Source organism: Salvia splendens, chromosome 6 (genome assembly GCF_004379255.2).
Source record: "Salvia splendens isolate huo1 chromosome 6, SspV2, whole genome shotgun sequence".
NCBI lineage: Eukaryota > Viridiplantae > Streptophyta > Magnoliopsida > Lamiales > Lamiaceae > Salvia > Salvia splendens.
Window position 1 is genome coordinate 19,088,567 of NC_056037.1, and position 23,783 is coordinate 19,112,349.

At 41.0% G+C, this 23,783-nt stretch overlaps 1 protein-coding gene and 1 pseudogene across 1 annotated transcript; both read left to right on the forward strand.

The window, feature by feature from the left end:
- The first annotated feature begins 952 nt into the window (after window positions 1-952).
- On the forward strand, window positions 953-3,240 carry LOC121806632 (annotated as a pseudogene).
- A 15,170-nt stretch (window positions 3,241-18,410) lies between these two features.
- LOC121808932 lies at window positions 18,411-22,037 on the forward strand. Its single transcript, XM_042209488.1, has 6 exons — window positions 18,411-18,765; window positions 19,562-20,223; window positions 20,295-20,714; window positions 20,760-21,092; window positions 21,621-21,680; window positions 21,723-22,037. The coding sequence occupies exons 1-6, from the start codon at window positions 18,411-18,413 to the stop codon at window positions 22,035-22,037; spliced, it is 2,145 nt and encodes a 714-aa protein (XP_042065422.1).
- Window positions 22,038-23,783: the final 1,746 nt, after the last annotated feature.

A 23,783-nucleotide genomic window follows, 5' to 3' on the forward strand; every position in this document is an offset into this window, starting at 1 on the left:
CATCCCCATCCGTGCTCTTGCCAACGAGCACGGATGTGGGCCCGAACCCACTTTTACTCCATGTCCTTAGGCAAGAGCACAACACCCACATCCGTGCTCTTCCGCAAGGACAAGCTCGAGGGTCCCACCATTCTATTATTCAATTTAAATAAAAACATTCCACAATATTAAAATGCATTAAAATTACCCGGAATACTATTACAAATTATAAAAAAAATAAAAATTACATAATTAAAATCCTAAAAATTAAAAATTACATAATTAAAATCCTAAAAATTAAAAATTACATAATTAAAATACTAAAAATAAAAATTACATAATTAAAGGCTAAAAATACCCTCGTGGAAGACTATTCATCCGGCTCTACCCCCAATGCTCTTTGGAGACCCCGTATCATTGCCACATGCGATCGAAGAATGGAAATGAGAGAATTTAGATGAGAATTGTGTAGTGTGGTGTGAAATTTTTTGTTTGGAAGTAGGGATATTTATAGATGAAAATGTGAATTTTTGGAGAAAAAAATTGAAAAATAAATTAAAAGTGGGGAGAAAACGAATATAATTTTTTGGGAAGTGGAAAAATATTTTTTTAATTGGATTTTTTAATTAAAATCTGTTTTTTTTAAAATAGAAAATTACCAACGGTATTGCCGTTAGCCAATCAGATGAGGACACGTCAGCTGCTCGCTGGCACGGACGTGCTCAATGCATCGAGCAATGTCGTGCCAGCGGCGAAAGCGCAGCGGCGGACAGCGGGTGCCGTGCCGCTGGCACGGACGGACGGACGCCGTCCTTCAACCGCTGCGGATGCTCTTATAATCTAATAGTAGTTGAATATGTTTAAGAAAAATAAAAATTAATGTATTTGACTTGCACACACATAAAAGGCAAAAACACGAATCCCCTAATTTTTAGGGTTTCCAACAACTTATGAAATGGTACCATAAAAAAAAGACATAATAGAAAAAATTTCTTCACAATAATTATATACTCTTAACTGAAATTTTGTTTTATAGATAAATTATTAAATAAAAATTCGAAGCTGAAATTGAAGTTTAATCAGCTCAGTTTCGATTGAATCGAAGAGGGAAAATGGCGTCGACGTTTATGCAGCAATTCGCGAAGAAGAGGAGCGTAGTGAAGCGATCGTCGAAAAAGTATTTGACGGAGGCTCTGTACAAGAAGCTGCTCAGCGATGGCGGCGAGGACGCGTCTTTCTTATGATTGGAATTCTTTTTTTTCCGGGTACAAATGGCGGATACACCGCCCCATAATGTCGTTTCGTGGAATTTAGCCGATGAGCGTCAGGGCGAAGACGAACGAGTTTCTCAAGTCGCGTAAGAGTGCCTACAAATGGTACGGACCCGCTGTCAAGGTAGTCACTAATTTCACGCCCTAATTTTGTTGATTTTTAGTATGTGTGTGTGCGATTGATTTTTGATATCGAGCATTGGAGCTTATGATTTTGTGTGTGTGTGTTATCTTGATTGATGATATGATTAGGGCTCTTAATTTGCAAAATGTGCATCTTGACTGAAATAATTTGATGAAACAATTGTATTAGTTTATTTAGAACAGAAAATGAATTGAACGAAGAGAGTTGTTCGAGTATTTGAACTGTGAGAGGCGGAAGAAATGGTGAGTGAATCAAGCATTGCAATGTGGTGAAAGAGAATCATTGAAATCACACTATGCCTAACCTGCTTGCTCATAATTTTCCTCATTTACAGCTCAATTCTTATCTAAACGTGCACTAGATTATCTGACACGGTCGTTTGTTTCCACAGATATCCGAGAGGTATGAATAAAACCGTGAGTGGCCAAGCCATTCATCTTGATCTGATAGCGAAAAGCAGAGGCATTGCTGCTGCCGAGACCTATTTCATGTCTCTGTCGGACTCATCAAAAACGAATCACACTTACAGCGCGCTTCTCATTTGCTACTGCAAACTCTCAAATGCAGAGACTATCTTCGAGAGGATGAAAGAACTTAATTTGGAGATGACTTCCATGCCGTACAACAGCCTCATGAGCCTAAACATGAAAAACGCGTCATGCCTGACGTTTACACCTACAACGTGTGGATGAGGGCTCTTGCTGCCACGGGTGATGTTGACGGGGTCGAGAGGGTTATTGACGAGATGAAGAGAGATGGCCGAGTTGCAGCAGATTGGACGGCATACAGCAATCTGGCATTCATCTATGCTGATGTCGGAGCGTTTGATAAAGCTGAGGCGGCACTTAAGGAACTGGAGAGCAGAAACGCCTGCAGAAAACTCTCGGCTTACCAATTCCTGATCACACTGTACGGACGCACTGGGAATCTGCTCGAAGTGTATCGAGTGTGGCATTCGTTTAAGCTAGCTTTTCCTAAAACCGCAAACTTGAGTTATCTGAACATGATTCATGTGTTGGTTAAGCAGAATGATCTACCAGGTGCTGAGAAATGTTTCCACGAGTGGGCGACCGGTAGCTCGACTTTCGATATACGTATCGCGAATCTGCTCATCGGCGCTTATCTGAAAGAAGGTTCACCCGAGAAGGCGGACAAGCTGAGAAAGCACGCCAAGAGGAGAGGAGCAAAACCCAATGCCAAAACCTGGGAGCATTACATCGACTACTACATGAAGAAGGAAGAGTTCAAACCACTCGTGAAATGCATCAACAATGCCGTCACAGCTGGCTGGGCTAACGGGAGCCGAGTGGGACCCATCGCCCGAAGTCGTGGAGGCTGTTATGCGGCACTTTGAGCAGAGCAAGGATGTCGGGGGCGCTGAAGGGTTCGTGAAGATCCTGAAGGAGCCGACTGGTTAGGTGTTCGAGTCGTTGATTCGAACTTACGCAGCTTCCGGGAAGAAGAGGCCCATCATGCATCGCAGGGTGGAGATGGAGAAGGTGGAATTGAGTAAAGAAGGGAAAATGTTGCTGGATGAAATATCTGCAGCATGAGGTTGTTTCAATTTTGAAATTTCACTCAGTTGGAGGTTTATCTTTCAAGTGAACATTGTAGAAGATTTGCAGCTGATTTTGTTTGGTTATCACTTTCTTCACATGAAAGTTTGTAGCTTTCAGCCACCATTACTTACCAATTGTATATTCCTCAAGTTGCAAATGACCGTAAGCCAGATATTGGAATGAAATTTGCATCAGTAGATGGTGCATTTGCATTCTACAATCAGTATGCACGTGAAGTAGGTTTTAGCGCAAGATTTAGCAATAGCAAAAAGAATATGATGACAAATGAGGTTGTCTGGGAACAATTTGTTTGCTTTAAAGCAAGACAAGCTGATGAAACTCGTTCGACTAAAAGAGCACTGAGTGGTGGTCCGATTAAGACAAGAGCTCGTGGTAAAGTTAGAACTGGTTGTCAGGCAAAGATTTCTATTGACTATTGTCAAGCAACAAATTGGATCTGATTGGAGTATTAGTGTTTACAGAAGGTCATAATCATGGACTTTCTACACCTTCAAAGGTGCATTTGCTTCGATCACATCGTAGTTTTTCAACTGTGAAGAGAGTATTGACTCAACAATTTTATGAAGCTAATATACCTTTGTGTCACCAAATGCAACTATTAGAGATCGAGTGTCGTGTGCTAGAAAATGTAGGTTGCACAGAAAGAGATATTAGAAATTTTGAGAGAGACCTAAGGGATGAACAAAAGAGTATTGATGCAGAAACTGTGATAGAATTCTCTACATCCGAGAAAGAGAAGGATTCAACATTTTTCTTTAGCTACGAGGCTGATTCAGGTAATAGATTCAAATGATGTTTTTGGGCAGGTACTAAATCAAGGATGGGCTATAGTGTGTTTGGTGATGTTGTTGTGTTTGATTCCACTTATAACACCGATAAGTATGGAATGATTTTTAGACCTTTCGTAGGGGTTAATCATCATCATCAAACAATAGTTAATTCTTAAGTGATGAGAAGACCGAATCATATATTTGGCTATGACGAAAGCAATTGCACAAGTTTTTCCAAAAGCAGTGCATCGCTATTTGCTTGCGGCACATATTGTTGAACAAATTTCCGGACAAGATTTCTCCAGTGACTTTCTGAGATCATTAACTGAGTATCAAGAATGTTATAAAAAATTCTACATCTCCTGAGGAATTTGGACAAAGTTGGGCTGAGGTTATTAAATATGCTAATTTAGAGCAAAATACTTGGATACAATTGATGTATGAATTACTACATAAGTGGATTCCTGCATATTTTAGTCATGTTTTTTTGCTAGGATGTCAAGTAGTCAGAGATATGAGAGTTTAGAGTTCACATTCATTTTTCAAAAAGTATATCTCTAACAAGATCTCATTAAGACGCCAAAGACACAATAAGTTAGTTGCAGACTATATTGACATGAATGAGTATCCCAAAATCAAAACAAAGTGGCTGATGGAAGCTCAAATGGTTAAAGTGTACACGAAAAAGAAATGGATGGAGTTCCAAGATGAAATGAGTCGAAGTCATGGTTATTTTGTGCAACCTGCCTCTACAAGCGAGGAATCAGATGATATTGTGATTTACAATGTGATGAGTTTTCAAAGCTATTCTTCCTCGAATCCGAGGCTACTTGTGTATGATATACAGAGAGATCATATATCATGCAACTGTGTTTGATGGTATTCCCTGTAGACACATGCTAGCTTTTTTCCACATTAGCCAAATATTTGAACTACCGGACAAATATATTCTTAAGTGATGGACGCAAGAAGCAAAGGTTGGTGTTGTATATACAATGGATGATGAAAGCTTTAATGATGATCCAACAAATTTTTTAGTATCACGGCGCTCCAAGTTATCGTACAAGGCTTCAATATTAATTGATGATGCATCTTTGACTGTTGAGGGGATAAAGTTTTTGGGTGAACAACTTGATTATATCCATGGTAAATTGAAAGAGATGAGTGGTAGTCCAACCACTGTAGACGAAAGTAAAAAAGCGGAAAGAGCAAATAAATCAAGAAAAATTGGCAATAGTATAGTTGAATTTCTAGGTAAACAGACAGTATGTACCATAATATTGGATTTTCTATGTACTATTTATTATTTTCTGGTTTGCTATAGTTAATCATCTTCACATTAGCTCTAAAAACTGATGGTGATGTTAATGACACTTACAAAGCCTAAGTCTTTATCGCATTACGCTTATTCTGTTAGAAACACCGCGATCGATCAACTATGAAGAACGCACCCTCTTGAACAATTCGTCGAACAATATGGATGCAGCTATGAGAATCAAAAGAACACAACAATTACGTGGTTCGGTTTCAATGAACCTACGTCCACGGGAGAATCACGATGAATTTATTCCAATGAATCAAGATTACAATTGCACAACAATCTCAACACTCAAAGAGAAAATACACTCAAGAATTCACTTAGCTCACCATCTCGTGAACTTAGCACAAAACAGAGATGATAATCTCTCAATTCCTCACTCAGATAGTGTATTTCACTCTCAATGAACTGATTCGCTTGTGAGCTCTCAACCGGTAGCTCAACTCTTCTCAACCATAGCTCAATCGCTCCTAACAGAATTAGTTGTTGGAGCTTAGAATTTGAACTTGTGCATTTTGCAACTTGGTCCCTGATCTCTTCTGGAATTCTATTAGGTGTTCACGAGCTCGAGGTCCCTCCATCGAGCCTCTATAGCTGGATGGTGCATGACAGACTAGGTGTTGGTGCATGATAGACTAGGTGTTGCTTATATTCGCTAATTTTTTTTGTAATCAGGCTTTGCCCACTTTTTTTACCAAAAAAAGAAAAATATATATATTAAAACTAAAACCGGCGGTTAAAATCGAAATCGTAATCGTAACTGCCAGTTACCGTTCCGAACCGAAACTTGTGCATTTTGCAACTTGGTCCCTGATCTCTTCTGGAATTCTATTAGGTGTTCACGAGCTCGAGGTCCCTCCATCGAGCCTCTATAGCTGGATGGTGCATGACAGACTAGGTGTTGGTGCATGATAGACTAGGTGTTGCTTATATTCGCTAATTTTTTTTGTATTCAGGCTTTGCCCACTTTTTTTACCAAAAAAAGAAAAATATATATATTAAAACTAAAACCGGCGGTTAAAATCGAAACCGTAATCGTAACTGCCAGTTACCGTTCCGAACCGAAACCGTGAGAATTTACCACAACTAAAACCGTCGATTTTTGAACCGTAGTTCGGTTCAGGTTCAAAAATTTTCCAACCGGAACCACAAAAAACCGAAAAAAACTGGCGGTTAGGAACCGTAAAAAACCTCCGGAAAACTTCCGGTTCGAAACCGAAACCAGCAGTTTTGGAACCGGAGCTATAACCGCGAAACACCCTCTCGATACAGTTTCGGTTCGGCAATTTCTAAAACCGAAACCGGCGGTTCCGAATCCGTGGGTACTAATCTGATCCATGGATTGATAGGGAATACGTCGTCATCCATAACTTGCTAGGAAAATTATGCCACATATACAAAAAATTTCAATTATATTTCAATTTAGTTTGAGAATAACTCTAAATTTAGTAGACAATTTAGTTCGAGAATAACTCTGAGTTTAGTAGACATTTTGTGTGCTAGGTAGTGAGAAAAATAATACTCTTCCCGTCCCGTTTAAGATGACACATTTCTTTTTTAGGAAACTTTCTCTCTTCAATTAATACACTCAAGTACTTTTTCTCACTCCTATTAAAATATTCATCTTTCTTTCTCTCTTTATTTAAATACTTACACTCACATTTTCTCTCTCCAATTAAACACTTTAACCAATAACTCCTAAAATCCCGTGTGTGTCATCTTAGCCGGGACGGAGGGAGTATATTTACATTAATGTGAGAGAGAACTTTTTCAAAAAAGGAAATGTGACATTTTTTGTGAGGCAAACTAAAATGCAAAGTGTAACATCTATTATGGAAGTATAAATCAACAAAATGTTTCATTAGGAATTTAGGATTTCAAATTAATATATTTTGCTTCATTCTCTTTAAAACCTCCAGTCTTCTCTTTAACACGTTAGTTTTTTTAAACACTTTCTTTCAACATCAGGTAACCGTGATCAATCATGTTGTTCAATAGCGTATATGTAACCAAAGCAATATGAGCAACTAGAATCCATTCAAGCTGAACTCCTCAATTTATGAACATTCCAACCCAACCCAAACGAAATCATGGCCGGCAGCATCAAGGCTGATTGCAATCTCCTTAAACCGAGTCGTACTCAACTTGGCCATGCTCCCAAAACACACATACACCACAGCAGTGGTGGATGGGGTATAAGGAGCAAGGGTACGAGTGTACCGAAAAAATATAGTAGTATTATGTGTTTATATATAAAAGTATAATTTTATATTAATAATGTACCTTCATGAAATATCAAAACGTTTTATTCAACTAATTTCATAACTTCATCATTTTCAATGACGTGTTTATAAAAGTGATTGATTTATTACTTCAAGAACTTGATAACTGATTCGATGAAGCTAGTATGGAGTTGTTAAGATGTATGGCTTGCTTCAATCCTAAAGATGACTTCTCTTCTTTTGACAAGGAAAATGTACTAAAAGTTGCCTCTTTTTATCCTTTCGATTTTTCAAAAGGCCCTTGAGTGCCAACTTGCTATATTCATGTGAGATATGAAAAGAGATGAAGACTTTCAAAATTTCCGAGATATTAGTTCTCTTGTAGTGAAGCTTGTTGAAACAAAAAGAGATATGGTTTATCTGCGTGTAGTTTTCCTTATCAAGTTGATTTTAATTCTTCTGGTTGCTACCGCAAGGGTAGAGAGTGTTTTCTGGAATAACGTTTGTGAAAGAACAAGTTGTTAGAGTTTGTAGACTAGAAATCACCTTTTGAGAGATTGAATACTGCAAAAACTCTTATATTATTTTCTAAGGAATAAAACAGATCATTTTTGTCATAATATTGTTATGTTTTACATTTAATGGTTGTTTTATTACATATTTAAATGTATAAGAAACATAACAAAGTCTAAGTCTTTGTTTTAATAGACCGGTTGTGGGCGTCGTCCACTTTAAGGTAACACGGTCAGTTCTGAACAAAGAAAAAGAAGAATTTCACAACCCATATAGGATTATACTACCTATCGTGAAAGGTTGAAATGTCAGTCCGATTATTTCTAAGTCTTACTGAAATAAGATGACATTGGTGTGGTATAGCACTGAACGGATCTAACAGCAAGACATGTCTTTATGCTATCTACTGAAAGACGAGGTCTTGATAAATAACTATTTCTTAATCTACATACGTTAACATTGAGCATACGACATTGATTATGCATTACTTTGACGTATCAAATGGTGCGGTTTTTCGCAACCCAATAATCCTGATATCTTGGATAGTGGTGATTAATATTTAGCGGTGCTAGGATTGCTATTTGATGGGGTTGGCAGCAGAATCACAAATAAATCAGAGAAATAGATCTATTTAGCAGATTATTTAGACAAATTCTATTCGCGTAATTGATGCACTTTTTATTAGCATTATAAATGCCTGCAAGTATACAGAGTAGATCTAGTATAGCTAAAGGTCAGTACCGGATATCGATCATAGGGAAAACAATCACAGACTGACTACCCTCTACTAAAACTCAATTACTATTTGGAAAGACTGAAACAATTTGAAAGCAATAAACAACTAATTGCAAATATATATCACGGAGATAAAAGATAAGAGATAAGGGAATTCCAGTGATGTGCGTTCACAGTTATGGTTATACAAATTCTAACTACAACACCCTAGCACAGTTCTTACTTTGATAGAACGAGTTATCTAGCTTATGCTCATGCGATGCAAACATTGATTACAAACACTAAAGTTGTAAATCCTAGATACATAACTCCTAAAAGCTCCTAAGACCCTTGAAAAGTCATCACTCTCAATTAACAGTGCTGTTATAAAGGAAGCTAATTGTAGTGTCTACTAAGTGGATCTAACTTGCCAACCTCTTCTCACGATTATGTAGCAAGTTATATAAATTCATCACAGAATATGTCACTCAAACGTGAAGCATTATCCAATTACTTAGGGAAGAAATAAAGTAAGAACAAACGGATATTAAATAGAAAACAGAATTGTATAACCAAAGTCGTTACTAACACATCTCTAGAATCCTATGAGTTTAGTTACACGTGATAGAATAAACTAAAAACATAGATTGTAGGGAAGACAATGAAAACATAAAAACTAAAGCAAATAAAATCCAAAAGTTGAATCCTTGTAGCCTTGATGATCTTCTTAAATCCTTTTTCGACCCCTGGCACAATGAAGTACTCTAACTTTTAAACTCTGGAATTATTTGGCAAAGAGAAGATCTTTTTTGATGAAGCTTTAGGGAGTATTTATAGGGGAGAAATCACCCCTCTTCAAATAAGGAAAATGGTTGCAAAGTATGGTAAGTCTTGGAGAGAAAGTAGGGAAAATCTGCTCGCCGCTATTCCCCAGCGGGCCGCTGCACCTTAGCCAGCGATCGCTGTGGGTTGATCTGAAGCTTCTGTCTCTTGGGCAGTGGTCGCCGCACTTGTTTCAGCAGTCGGTGGCAATCATCCTGTAACTTTCTAGATCACTTGTAGTGGTAGCCATGCACTCCCATACACAACTTTCCCAGAGCGGTCGTTGGGCGCCAACGGTCGCCGGCTGTGTTGCAGCGGACCGCTGGACATCTTGAACAGCTCCAAATTTCTAACTTCATGTTTTGACTCCCTTTTTAGGCTAAAATATGCACATTTCTCACAAAACACGTCGAAATACCAAAATACACAAAACATACGAAATATAGACATGAATTGTGATTTTGACATTAAAAACGGACCAAATAAAGGTCTTAAAACCGTGCAAAATCCGAGCGTATCAGTAATTATCACATGTATCATGCTCATAACTCAAATTAAAGTATGATTTTGATTAATTGAAACCTAAAACATGTTTTTCTACGGAGCTGAATAATACCTTCTTGATTCTCCAAAGAATCGTAGATGGCTCGCTACTTCTCCACGTGAAGATCTTCAATACTAGACCACAGATATTTTAAATGGTTCCTGAACTTTATTCTGCAATCAGTGTGGGTTGATCTTATCAGAACACTAGGACTGAAATAAAGAAAACAGAAATTCCACGGAGTAGGAAAAGGAGAAAAAATCATCTCCTACAGTGTAAGGGAGAGGGACGAATTTTTCAGATAAAATTAAGAGTATCTCCTGTCTCATTTATTCTCTTATTTATAATAGTTACATATTTGGTCAAGTCAGTATCTATGGAGGTTTGGATGTGCCCTCCCCTAATTAGCTTTACTAATTAAATTGAACCAACAATTTAGTACAAGTTTTTATTGAATATCATTATCAGCCACTACAGTAATAATATTGCATTGCCAATCCAAATCTGAAATTACAAGTATTCAGGGTTCCATTTTGTTTAAATGTTTATTTCCCGCACTTAAGATATAAATGTCCATTAATTAATTAGTGTCTGCTATGGACTTAATTAATTAATATCTTATTAATTCCAAGTGTGGACTCAACAAGAAACACTTATTTATAATTCATGGAATAATTAAATTCCAACTAGCTAGGTGATACGCTCGGATTTTGCACGATTTTAAGGCCATCTTTTGGTCCATTGAGTGGACCAGAGGCCATGGCGGTGATAGAGGAGTTCGCCTCCAACAATATAGGGTGGTCGAAAGAGAGGCACAACTCGCGGATCGTAGCGGCCATAGAGGAGGCCGAGGAGAGTTCCTTTACTAAGGAATTGGCCGAGCTTAGAGTTTGGGTTGACCAAATGGACACATCTAGAAGAGAGGATCTGGCTCCACCGACCTTCGTCATTGCGGTCACCAAACCCGACACTCCTTCCGCTCCGTAGAAGACATCAATTACGTGCAGCAAGGAGGCGGTCCCAATCGGGGTTACAACAACAATTATCGCCCTAACTAGGGGGCGGTAATTTTAATAATTATAATGGGAACCGTTCTCATCCTAACCTTTCTTATTCTAACAATAATTTCTTGCAACCTCCTGCAAGGTTTAATGTTAGCAAAGGTGGAGTAGTTGAACCAATCAAAAAGGAGGACAAGTATGACCAAAGGATCATGAAGATTTTAGAAGTGCTAGTGCAAGATAGAAAGACCAATGACACCAAGATTGGGGTTATTGAAGCAAGGTTGAACAATCTCGAGCAAGGAATAAACACCATTGTCACTGCCGTCCTGAACATCCAAACTCAAATGGACCAAGTCCACAAGAAGCTCGAGGAAGACAAGGCAAAGGCTGCAGCACGAGTGGCAGATATAAATAAAAAGTGGGTCGTCAAGCAGAAAAAGGACGAAGGCAGCACCTCCGGAATGAAATCTGGGGACTACCCGACTCCCAGCGGACCGCCGCACACTTTGCAGCGGGCCGCTACTGGGGTACCGCCTGGAGTCTGCCCGACGTTTAGCGGACCGCCGCACATCGCTCACGCCACAGAAGAGGCAGGGGCCCTGCCAAGAATGAGCTCATGCGGCACAACGGGATTGTACTCCCTTTCCAACCGAAGAAGAAGTTCAAGCATTTTCTAAACATGTTTTGTAAGGTCCATATTAACATCCCTCTCGTTGAATCATTGCAGGAGATACCTAGGTACGCGAAGCTACTAAGAGAGGCCGTGATGAGAAAGAAGAAACCCACCAAGCTGACCTTAAGTTTCCACTTCATTGGAGCGAGATCATTCAACGAGAGAGGGCCGTGAAGCAAAGGGACCCCGGCCAGTTCATCATAAGGTGCTCTATTGGAGAAGGAAAAGTGGACAAGGCTCTTTGTGACTTGGGAGCCAGCATCAACATCACGCCACTCAAATACTATGAAAAGCTCAACATCGGACCTCTCAAGACGTCGGATGTAATCATAAGGTTGGCCGACAATTTGGCAATCAAGACAGTGGACATGATTGAGGATGTATTGGTAAAGGTAGACGATTTTATTTTCCCTCCCGACTTCATTATCCTTGATATGAATGTAGACAAAAATGTGTCTCTGCTCTTAGGCAGAGATTTTCTAGCCACATGTAAAGCTCTTATTGATGTAGGTAGAGGCGAGATCACAATCAGTGACAACTACAGTCGCTCCACCTACAATATTGAGAGCGAGGTGCTTAAGTATGAAGAGACGCAACAAGCAAGGAAGGAGCGGGAATGTAGGGCGGTCATGATGACTGACATGTCTAAGCCTTATAGGCTATGTGAAGGGGAGAATTCTTCTAACTCTTCTATCTTTATTGTCCATACTCCTCCCAAATCTCCCAAAAAGGGTACACCTAAGCAAGCTAACCTTCCCTCTCAGGAGAAGGCCAAAAAGAGGAAGAAGACTAAGAAGAAGCCTCAAATTCCAGTCGACCCCAAAGTTTTCGTGATCAAGACCCCGAACGGGAAATACAAATGGTGGAGAAAAATTGGGAATAAAATGATCCAGTTCGCGGTCTTCATCACAAGGGTCGTTGATCCGCCCACCTATTTGGGCCACTTCAAGTCAAGCCAACGACTCAAAACAGAGGCGCTTGTTAGGAGGCAACCCAACTTGGTTTTTTTTTCTTTATTTCTTTATTTTTTTCATTTTCTATGTTTTCCCTTTAATTTCCGTGCATTTTCTGTGCACATTAAAAAAATTAAAAAAATCTAATCGTAGCGACCGCTGCATAATCCACAGCGGTCGCAACAAAGTTTTTAGTGTGCAGGAGCAGTTCGGGCCTAGGGTGGGCTGTAGCGGGCCCTGTGTGGGCCACATCGGCCCGTTGGAGACGAGCCTTTTTCTGAAGACGCGCAGCGGTCGCTGCACGCTTCGTAGCAGTTGCCACGGAGAGGTCAAAGACGCGACAACTTCAATATAAGGTGAGCTCTCTCTCCTTTTTTTCCACCATCTTCTCCAATTCTCCCTTGCACATGACCCGAACCACAAAAACACCACCAAATTCATACACCCACACTCTCATTCTCTCATTCCATTCCAAATTTCAAGCTTTCATCGTCCATTTCTCTCCAACTCAAGATATGAATTGTATCTTTAATTTCTAAGTTTTGGTTAAATTCTTAAATGGATTTTGTTATTTCTAGATGAATTGTTCTATTGAAAAGCATGTTTTAGTATATGGGATGATGGTGGTGATGCTTCTACTTGTGTTTAATGGTTAGATTTTACATAGGGTGGTGAATTGTTAGTTGTTTTTGATGTTTCCCTCTTGTTCATAGTTGGTTATATGTTGCAATCATATTCATAGCATTGTGAAGCTATTATTACTTCCATGAATTGCAATACATGTGCAGTCTTAGAGATTGTTGTTTTGTATTGACTATGTTGATACATCTCTACATGGGGGATGAATTTACGTTGGGGATGGATCTAAGTGGTTCTAAATTGTTGATTTTGTTTCACATGATCACATGTTACCATTTAGGATGCTTATTTGATACAAACTTGCACATGAATGATAATTTGTGATGTATGCCTAGTTGAGTGCAAGTTTGGGGGAACCCTTATTTGCTTGTCTATTATTTAGTGCTCTTTTAGAGTTTGAACTTTCTTTTGTAGGACAATGACAACAAGAGGAAAGCCCGATAATTCGAAGAGCTATGGAGTTAGCCTTCTGACGGATGATCACAAGGCAATGTGGAAGAGAGTCTCGGCAAGAGACACGGTGCCCTCACGATACCCCCACGAGCTTCCCCTCGGTACTTTTGGCATTTTGGAGGATTTTTGGGCATTATGCAATGTCGGGGAGGGTAACGGCTTGATTCACATGTTCCAAGGGAGATGGTCCTCCTATAGAAGTCTCACTCTCGAGTTTCTTAGCACACTCAAGGTGCACAAGAATCACCGTACCCGCAACCCCGAGAGGATCGACTTTTGCCTCGGCAACCGCAACCAAACTTTCTCCATGGAGGATCTTTGCGAGGTGTTCCATTGCTACGACCTCAACCCCGATGAAGAAGTGGAGTATGAATATTCCGATGTTTTGGATGCGATGATGCCCAAAAGTGACGCTCATGAGCCGGGGTATGCCAAGTCCTCATCCATCCGCAACCCCGTCTTGAGGTACCTCTACCGAGCCATGCCGCAATTAATGTTTGCTAGAGTTGATGGTGGAAGTGTCTCCCAAATGGTGCTTCATGTCATGTGGTGTCTTCTCACCAAAAGGGGGTTCAATTATGGGATCCTCTTCACTCTCTATGTTGACTGGATTTCCAAGAAGGACGGGAGTGATATTTGTTGCGGAGGATTGATCACGGCGCCTGCCGAACACATCGGCATCTCGACCGCGGGGTTCGCGGAAGATATGTGAGAGCGTTTTATCACTTATGAGGTGCTCTTCTCGGTTGGGCTATTGAAGACCGATTCTAGCGGTCAAGCGTTCTTTATACAAGTGGATCAGGATCACTTTCCCGTCCCCATTCCTCACTTGACCAAGATCGACACGTGGGGCATCCAAGCCATGTGGATGCTCGACACCGCCACTCACCGACGAGCCATCGAAGCCAACCCCATCAATGAGGAGTTTAGGAGGAGAAACATTCCTTCTCGCATCCCCGCCTTCGACCCTGAAGATGACTCCGCCTTCGACGCTATCGAAAACTATCTAGAGGAGGTGGAGAATTCTCAAGCTCAAGGGAGTGGGGGCGCTGCCACCGCCACAACAAGAAGAGGAGGAAGTTGAAACCCACCGCCGACGCACTAGAGCCAACCTCCGTCGCGGAAGGCCGAATGTCAATGAGGAGTTCCAAGCCAACACCTCCGCCCAATTAGGAGATATGTTATCCTACATACAAAATATGTCTAAACTTGGAATAATTGATGGGCGGAGCAACAAAATATGTTATCACATTGGCACCTTCGACGATCTCAATGCTGGCTTTGCTCCTCCTCAAGATTGAAGAAGTCAAACTCATGACTTTAAATGAGCATTTGTATCATTATTTTTTTTTATGTTTTGAGACAATTTTTTTTATGTTTGAACATCTCTTTGAATTAGTTTTTAGTTTGTTTTTTGGAATTGGAATTTTTTTTCACAGGTTCTGGACCATTCCCAGCGACCGCTAGCGCTTGCGTAGAGGCCCACTAGGAACGCACAGAGAGTCTCTGGACTCTGCCCAGCGACCGTTGGTGATTTCGCAGCAGCCCACCGGCCATTCACAGTGCCTAGCCGCGAATTCTTTGAACCCGTCCAACCTCTACGTGAAAAATTTCAAGGTATCTTTATCGCTTTCTTAGTTTACTCACGTCCCTACCGACTCTACAAAATTATTTTACACTTTGTTGTAAATAAGTTTGGGGGGATGAAGTGGTAGACCATGAGCTTAGGTTTTTGTTTTTGAAAATTCCCAAAGTTGAATCCTTGTCATGAACTTAGCATGAAGAACTTAAAAACACGCATGCTTAGGGACACATTAGACCGAGTTACCTATGATATAAAGTTCTTTCATCTTTTATTAAGTATGACTTGATGTTTTGATTTGATGGTTAGGTTAAAATGTGCATAATTAATGAATTGCTTGTTCGCCTTGAATCATGCGTATACCCTTGTGAGATTTTAGCCTTATTTTTGTTCATGTGTGATTTATCTGTATGCATGTATGTTTCTAGAACTTGCTCCTAGCCTGCCTAAGTTTACATAGTGTTTAAGTTGATTTAGGAGGATGTTAGACCATCTTTTCATAACTACTTTTTATCCAAAATTATTGACCCTTGAATAAAAATTCGTTTATCCCTTTGGAGCCAATTTTGAGCCTTTAAGCCTATTCTTTGAAAGCCAAATCAATGCGGACAATTCCTTGGGTTAGTATAATTATTTTTATTTGATCTTTTGTAAAGGAATTGGAGAAATAAGGGGAAATTGTGAAAAGTAGTGTGCTTAAAGTTATAAAAGTGCAAGTTGTAAAATAGAAAAATTCAAAAGTGTGCTTGATCTAGAAATGATGCATATGTTAAAGAAAAAGAAAGAAGGTTGTAAAACAAAGAAAAGAAATATCAAAGATTTGGGAATGTGAGTTGAAAGACAATAATTGTAAAAAGTGTCTTAGGTTTATATGAAAAGTGGAGTTTATTTTAGTCTACTTTGGATTTTTATTTTTTCTAGCCACTTTTTAGCCAAATATTCCTCACCTACTGATAAGGCTCGTTTCATGCATCTATTTTATATATAAATTCTGTGTTTTCTACGGTGCTAACATGCATTTATAAGTCCATGTGCGTGAACTATCTGCCAAGCCCAAGAACGAAGAACAATTACCAGGGCAGGGAATTAAGAGAGAAAAAAGTGAAGAAAAAGAGTGAAATCCTCGAGGGCACAATCGTCAAATCAAGAAGACCGTTGCCCTAGGGATTTGAGCCACGCCTATAAATACCAGGAAGCTTGGGATAAGAGAAAAAAAGACGGAGTTAGAAAATTTCCTTGGCATTTCTGGCTCGCTCTCTAAAAACTCACTTTGCTCACGCACTTGGTTCAATGGGAGATTTGGGGTAGATAGTGTGGTGTTTTGTTTAGTTGGAAGGGTACACCACTCCGAGAATGAGTGAAGAAACAATTTACTTTTGGTACGTACTTTTTTATCTCGCCTATTTCCTTGTCGGGAATCCGACGATTGCTTTATGACTCGTTTACAGTTTATGGTTAATCTAGTTTCGATTCAGTTTTCGTTTGATTCTGATGCTTACTGCTCTGAATTACTGTGTTGGATGTTTTTCGCAATTGATTTGTTGATCGGAGTTGAGATCGGTGTTGATTAGAGTTGATCTACTGAATTGAGATTGAATAGGAGTTGGAAAGATGTTGAAAGTTGTGGATCTGGCCTAGTTGGTGATGAATCTGATAGATCTAGTTTAGATTTCTTTTAATTGTTCGAATCTGAGTACGTAAGTTTGGATCTGCATGGGAACCTTTGTTATTGCTGATTACTTGGTTTAGTAGATTAGATCTGATAGTTCTTAGTTTAATCTTAGCGTTCGTTGTTTGATTTGAAGCATGCTCTGTTTTCATGTTCTGTTTTGTTTGTTTCGTATTTGATTGTTGAAGAAGATGAAGTCGATCAATAATTATAGTCGAGTTTGCTTTAGTTTGTTAATTGCAGATTTTTGTTAGTGGCCAATTAGGGAAATTTGTTTTATCGTTTACTTTTACATGCCTTGTGTTTGGTTATTTTAGGAAACTCTTTTACTTGACCCAGGAATTTAGTGAGTACTCTCAAGTTGCATTTGGATATGAAACATGCATACATTTACGTTTTACGTAATTTCAATTCTCTAGATCTGGTAGTTAGAATAGACTAGATTTCAATTCCCAGGCCTAGTAGTTAAAACTCAATCCTCATGTTGCGTGGCAGCAGCCAACCCTCCAAAAGTTCTCTCAATGTATTCTAACGCTTCCATCCTCGTGGATTCGATCCCGACTTCCCTATACTAGTCAATAGTGTACAGGGTTCAGGTTTTGAAGCGGGATTTGCTATGACAACGATTGCATTCTGAAAGTTCACGATCTCCTTGACCCTGTGCTCTAGTGAATCCTCTGGTCCTAAGAATTTGCATTTAAAGAAGAGCTAAAAAAAAAACACACACCACATCCGCCCAGCTTCAAATGGCGCCGTTACCGGGGATGAATCGCGTTGTTTATGTTTGCATCAAGAGATTTTTGGCGTAAATAGTTTTAAATTGTTGTTTTTCGTTTTCTTTTTAGTTTATGAGCAGAGGCTCAAGGTCTGGACACTGGAATAACTCATTTGGTTGGAGACACACTCAGACTAGTTGGCAGATAAAGAAAACAGCCTCCCATGTTACCACCCGATCGGGGTTGACAACAGGAGATCCGGTCCAGCTGAGTTCGGAAAGTGACAAAGACCTAATCCCACCCATCAAGGAGGAAATTGAGTCGACTGCACACTCGGAAAAAGAAGAAGCAGTTAGAATGGCAGCTGAACCAGACAACGATCTAGAGATCGGCTCGCTCAATGCTCATTTGAACGGCGAGCCGGCACAAGCAATAGTGATCACCCTAGCTCAGAGGTTGATAGAAATCAAGACTAATGTACTGGCGGTCATGCCACACTTCTATGGCCGCAAGATGGAATGTCCCTACGAGTTCTTACATGAGTTTTGCAAACTCTGCAGCATTCAGAAGAGGCCACCTAACTCGACCGAGGAAGATTATAGGCTACGTGCTCTACCTTTCGCACTAAAGGGAGAGGCGAACACCTGGCTACTGAGGCTGCCAGCAAACTCTATAAGCTCATGGGAGGATTTCAGGCTACTATTCCTGGACTACTTTTTTCCGTCGAATAAGATGAATGCAATCAAGAAGGAGATTCTGGCGTGCCGACAAGATTATGATGAGGCGTTGAGTCAGTATTGGTCGAGTTTCAAGGGATTGCTCGATTCATGCCCTACCAACTGAATGTGCGAAGCTGAGGTTTACTACATCTTTTATGAAGGGGCGAATCCGGAATCTAAGGATTTATTAAACTCCTCGAGCGGGGGAAATTTTACCCAGAAACGAGTAAGTGAGGCCCGAGAGATTTTGGGTAGGCTAATCGATGCTAAGAAGACGTACGATTCTCCTCGCACCATCCTTAAGAGGGGGAGTGTAGAAGCAGTAAACGTGAAAAGTGAACACTGGACAAATGCGAGGATAGATAAGCTGGAGAAAGCAATTCTGATTGCCTTGGGGAAGAACAATTCCCCAGACCCAGGAGAGAAGAACAAGCAAACGCCGGGTCCGGAGGAAGTGTACCAGTGCTATGGTCAGCAAGGTGAGAGAGATATCCAAGCTCAGGTGAATGCCATGGGGAGCTAGAATCCTAACGGCAGTTGGAACCCAGGCAGGCAAAGGGATTCTCCCTGGAGGGATCACCCAAATTTCAGATGGTCTGACAATGATCCGAATCTGCCACCCAACAATAGAGCAACAACTATCCAAACCCTCAGGAGCGACAACCGAATTGGGTGAACAGAAATCAAGAGGGGAATAATTGGGGCAACCGGCAGCAAAATGACCATCCCAACTGGGCAAACATGAATCAGAACAACCCAGCAAGTTCATATGTACCGCCACACCAGAGGAATTACCAAGGCAACACTCAGAACTCTCAGCCCAACCATCAAAGTCAACAAGGGCAGAATCAACAATATCACAACATAGGAGGTCCAGGGAACTTCCGGCCGAATCAAGGGCATGGCTCAAACCACCCTCAAGGACCAAACACCAGCCAGTAGAGTGCCACACAGCCGAAAAACATTGACGAATTGGTGAGTGATCTGGTGAACTCGCAACAACACATTTAGAACAATATGCAGTCCAACAATGACGTGGTGCATAAGCTTCAAGATGCGCAAACTGAATAGAATGGAGCCATGGACATGTTAGCAAAACAGCTCTCTCAGATCGCGACTTCTTTGAGTGAGATGCGAGGGAACGAAGGAAGGATTCCTGCCTCAGTTAAACCACCAGATAGGGCTAACATCAGCCAGATAACCCTGAGATCGGGGTGAGAATATGACGGTCCAAGTGTGAAGAAAGGAGTAGAGCCCATTCCAACTCCATTGCAGAAGGAACCGAAACAGAGGGAACCAGAACAGGGGAAGCTGAAACAGGGGATGTCAGAACAGAGGACGATGACCAGAGCAGAAAAGTTGATAAACCAGTACCCCAAGCAGCTGACCAAAATTTCCCAGGTCCAGGAGTTGAGGCGGAGGTGGAAGAAATCAGGAGAGAAAACAGAGAATCTTCCAAGGGAAATGTCAGACACAATGAAAGGCAAGTGAAACCCTTTCCCCACAGAGGGGAACTTAGGAAGAAAAAGGAGGATCCAGCGGACTTCATGGAAATTTTTGGGAAGCTGGAAGTTAATCTACCGTTTCTCCAAGCTTTAAAGCTGCCCATCTTCAGTAAGTTTATCAAGGAGTTTATCGCTGGGAAGACCAAACCCAGCGGCAAAATAGTGATTAGAGAAACCGTGTCGGCAGTGATTCAGAAGAGAAGAATGCCCTCCAAGCGTACTGATCCATGTATGTTCACTCTCCCCATTTCAATTGGGAACATTAAGGTCGAGCATGCTATGTGTGATCTAGGTGCGTCAATAAATGTTTTGCCGCTTTCGCTTTATAAGAAACTGGAAGGAGTAAGAATGGTTGATACGAAGGTGGTAATTCAATTAGCTGATAGGTCATGCATCAGTCCTGAGGGCGTGTTAGAAAATGTAAAAGTTAAGGTGCATGATTTTCTATACCCTGCTGATTTCCATGTTATCAAGATGAGTGAGTACCAGTCTGCTTAATCTAGCGGAGTGCTTTTAGGAAGACCATTTTACGCACTGCTAAGACAATCATTGATGTGTTTGATGGAACCATTTGTTTAGATTATCATGGAGAGAAGTTTACTTTTACCATTGATGAGGCTATGAAGAAGCCACTGGACATAGAAAATATGCATGCTATAGATGTGATTAACCCCCTGGTCCAAGAGTTTCTTGAGACAAAGTTGATGCAGGAACAGGTGGAAAATTCAGAATTAAGTCACTACACTGACAAGGAAGTGGCCAATTGGTGCGAGGCAGTTAACACACTGGGAATGACAGATGAAGAGTTAGTCGAAGCAATTCTGAAATTCTGTAAAGATCCTAAATCTGCCAAGTCTAAGGGATCAGCTTGTGTAGCTAAGGTGGATAATTTTCCTGAACCTGAAGGATTAATCACCAAGGAGGTAAAGAAGGATCCATTGCCTTAGGAGACAAGCTCGGTGAAGAAGGAATTGAAGACACTGCCCCCAGGCCTCAGATATGCTTATTTGGAAGAGAATGCAGCGTTCCCGGTGATCATCAACAACAATCTGACCAGGGAGCAGGAAGAGGAACTACTAGAAGTGCTCAGAAAGAATAAGACAGCCATAGGATGTACTCTGTCAGACTTAGTGGGAATCAATCCTGACCTCTGCATGCATCATATTCGCTTGGAGGAAGGAGCGAAACCCCACCGAGACTCACAGAGGAAGTTGAACCCGAATATGAGAGAAGAAGTCCTTAAGGAAGTGCTCAAGCTGCTGTCATTGGGGATCATATACTCCATTCCCGACAGTAAATGGGTACGCCCAGTCCATATGGTACCAAACAATTCAGGAATCCAAGTGGTTACGAATGAGAAAAATGAGTTGGTACCTACAAGATTAGTAACCGGTTGGCGGATGTGCATAAATTACCGGAAATTGAATGAGGCCACGCGGAAAGACCATTTTCCGTTATCATTCATAGATCAAATGTTGGAAAGATTGGCAGGCAAGAAGTTTTTCTGTTTTCTGGACGGATATAGTGGATATTTTCAAATTTACGTTGATCCGGAATATCAGGAAAAGACGACCTTCACGTGCCCGTTCGGGACATACGCATATAGAAGGATGCCCTTTGGATTGTGTAATGTGCCAGACACTTTTCAGAGTTGAATGATGAGTATTTTCTCAGACCTGTTGGAGGAATGTATCAAAATCTTTATGGGTGACTTCACGGTCTACGGGAATTCTTTCGAAGTCTGCCTTGCCAATTTGGATCTGGTATTACAAAGATGCAGAGAAAAAAATCTGGTTCTAAATTTTGAAAAGTGCCACTTTATGGTGCAGGAGGGAATTTTTCTGGGACACGTTGTCTCGGAAAAGGGTATTCAGGTGGATAAGGCGAAGGTAGACGTAATCTCTAGGCTTCCATAACCTACGAATTAGAAGGAAATAAGGGGATTTTTGGGCCATGCTGGATTCTACCGGAGGTTCATTAAAGACTTCGCAAAAATCCCACAACCACTTACCCGCCTCCTGCAGAACGACGTAGACTTCAACTTTGACGAGGCATGTCAAGGGGCCTTCCAACTTCTGAAAGAGAGGCTTGTATCAGCTCCTATCATCAGAGCTCCAGATTGGAATTACCCATTCGAGGTAATGTGTGACGCCAGTGACTTTGCAGTCGGAGCAGTCCTAGGTCAAAGAATTGAAGGGAGGAACTACGTGATTTTCTACGCATCGAAAACCCTGAACCAAGCCTAGAAAAATTATGACACAACGAAAAAAGAGATGCTAGCTGTCGTGTATTCTTTTGAGAAGTTCCGACCATACTTGTTGGGATCGAAGGTAATAGTCTTCATTGATCACGCAGCAATCAAGTATCTACTGGCAAAGAAGGAGTCCAAGCCACGACTGATCCGATGGGTGTTGTTACTTCAAGAGTTCGACTGGAAAGTTAAGGACAAGAAGGGTACTGAGAACAAGGTAACTGATCATCTTAGTAGAATTTTCCAAAGGGATACTGAAGAAGCTATATCAGATGCGTTCCCGGAGGAACATCTATACTTTACAGAGGAGCCTTCAAGCCTTATTCGTTGGGATAAGGTGATGGCCGCAACTGGAGCAGGAGTTTCTGACAAAGGGAAGTACCCGCTGAATGCAGAACCATGGTTCGCTGACCTAGCAAACTATTTAGTCACGGGGGAACTGCCCAGTGCTCCAGAGATTTCCCGGGCCCAAAGGATGAAAATCAGAAGTGAGGCCAAGTACTATTTCTGGGATGATCCGTATCTATGGAGAATGGGATCCGACCAAGTAATCAGAAGATGCATTCCAGAATGGGAGCAAAGAGATGTACTGGACCACTGTCATGCATTGGCATGCGATGGGCATTTTTGTCCAAGGAAGACTGCTCGGAAGGTTATAGATAGTGGATTCTATTGGCCGACATTGAACAAGGATGCCTATGAGTACTGCTAGAGTTGTAACCGATGCCAGCAGACCGGGGGAATTTCCACTAAAGACGAGATGCCCCAGATTCCAGTGATCGTCTGCGAGGTGTTCGATGTTTGGGGGATGGACTTCATAGGTCCATTCCCATCTTCCTATGGTAACTCTTACATATTGGTGGCAGTATTACGTATCAAAATGGATAGAAGCCAAGGAAACTGCCACATGTGAGGCGAAGGAGGTTACGAGGTTCCTCAAGGCAAATATTTTCAGTAGATATGGGATACCAAGGGCGGTCATTTCTGACCAAAGAACGCATTTCTGTAATCAGACGATGGAAGCGCTTATGAAGAAATACGGGGTACATCACAGACTCTGCACTCCCTATCATCCGCCGAGCAACGGTCAAGCAGAAATTTCCAACAGAGAGATTAGAGGGATTTTAGAAAAGACCGTTAACCCGTCCCGGAAGGATTGGAGCAAAAGGCTAGATGATGCGCTCTGGGCATATCGAACTGCGTTCAAGACCCCCATTGGTATGTCGCCTTATAGACTTGTGTTTGGTAAGATGTGCCATCTTCCGGTTGGGATAGAGCACAAGGCTTTTTGGGCAGTCAGAGAGATGAATATGAAGCCTCGGGCCTGTGAAGAGGAAAGGAAGCTGCAACTGCAATAATTGGAGGAGCTGAGACTTGAATCATACAATGCGGCAATGTGGTACAAGGAAAAAACCAAGTTGTGGCACGATAAAAACCTCCGAGTGAAGGAACTGCAAGTTAGACAGAAATGTCACGACCGCCTTTACTAAGGATAGCAAGGACGGGGAAATCGCGACCAAGGAGAGGGACTAAGAAGCAGGGAAGAAATGGGGGACACAATAAAAGTTGACATTTAATGCAAAAATCTAATTAACTCCCAAAAGAACATTTGTTTTAGTCTACAAAAACATTTTAGTTTAACGAAATAAGCAGCGGATTAAAGTCTCAAAGTATTTGACATAATAAAGGACAACATTTAATATGAAAAACCCAATTAACTTCAAAAAAGAAATATTTTAGT

Excerpts from the sequence above, each read along its gene's own strand:
- LOC121808932 (XM_042209488.1), top strand. The coding sequence starts at position 18,411 with ATGTGCGAAGCTGAGGTTTACTACATCTTTTATGAAGGGGCGAATCCG. Across the intron at positions 20,224-20,294 it reads TAGAAAATGTAAAAGTTAAG|CGGAGTGCTTTTAGGAAGAC; the intron begins GTGCATGATTTT and ends TGCTTAATCTAG. Across the intron at positions 21,093-21,620 it reads CCATTCCCGACAGTAAATGG|GAGGGAATTTTTCTGGGACA; the intron begins GTACGCCCAGTC and ends TTTATGGTGCAG.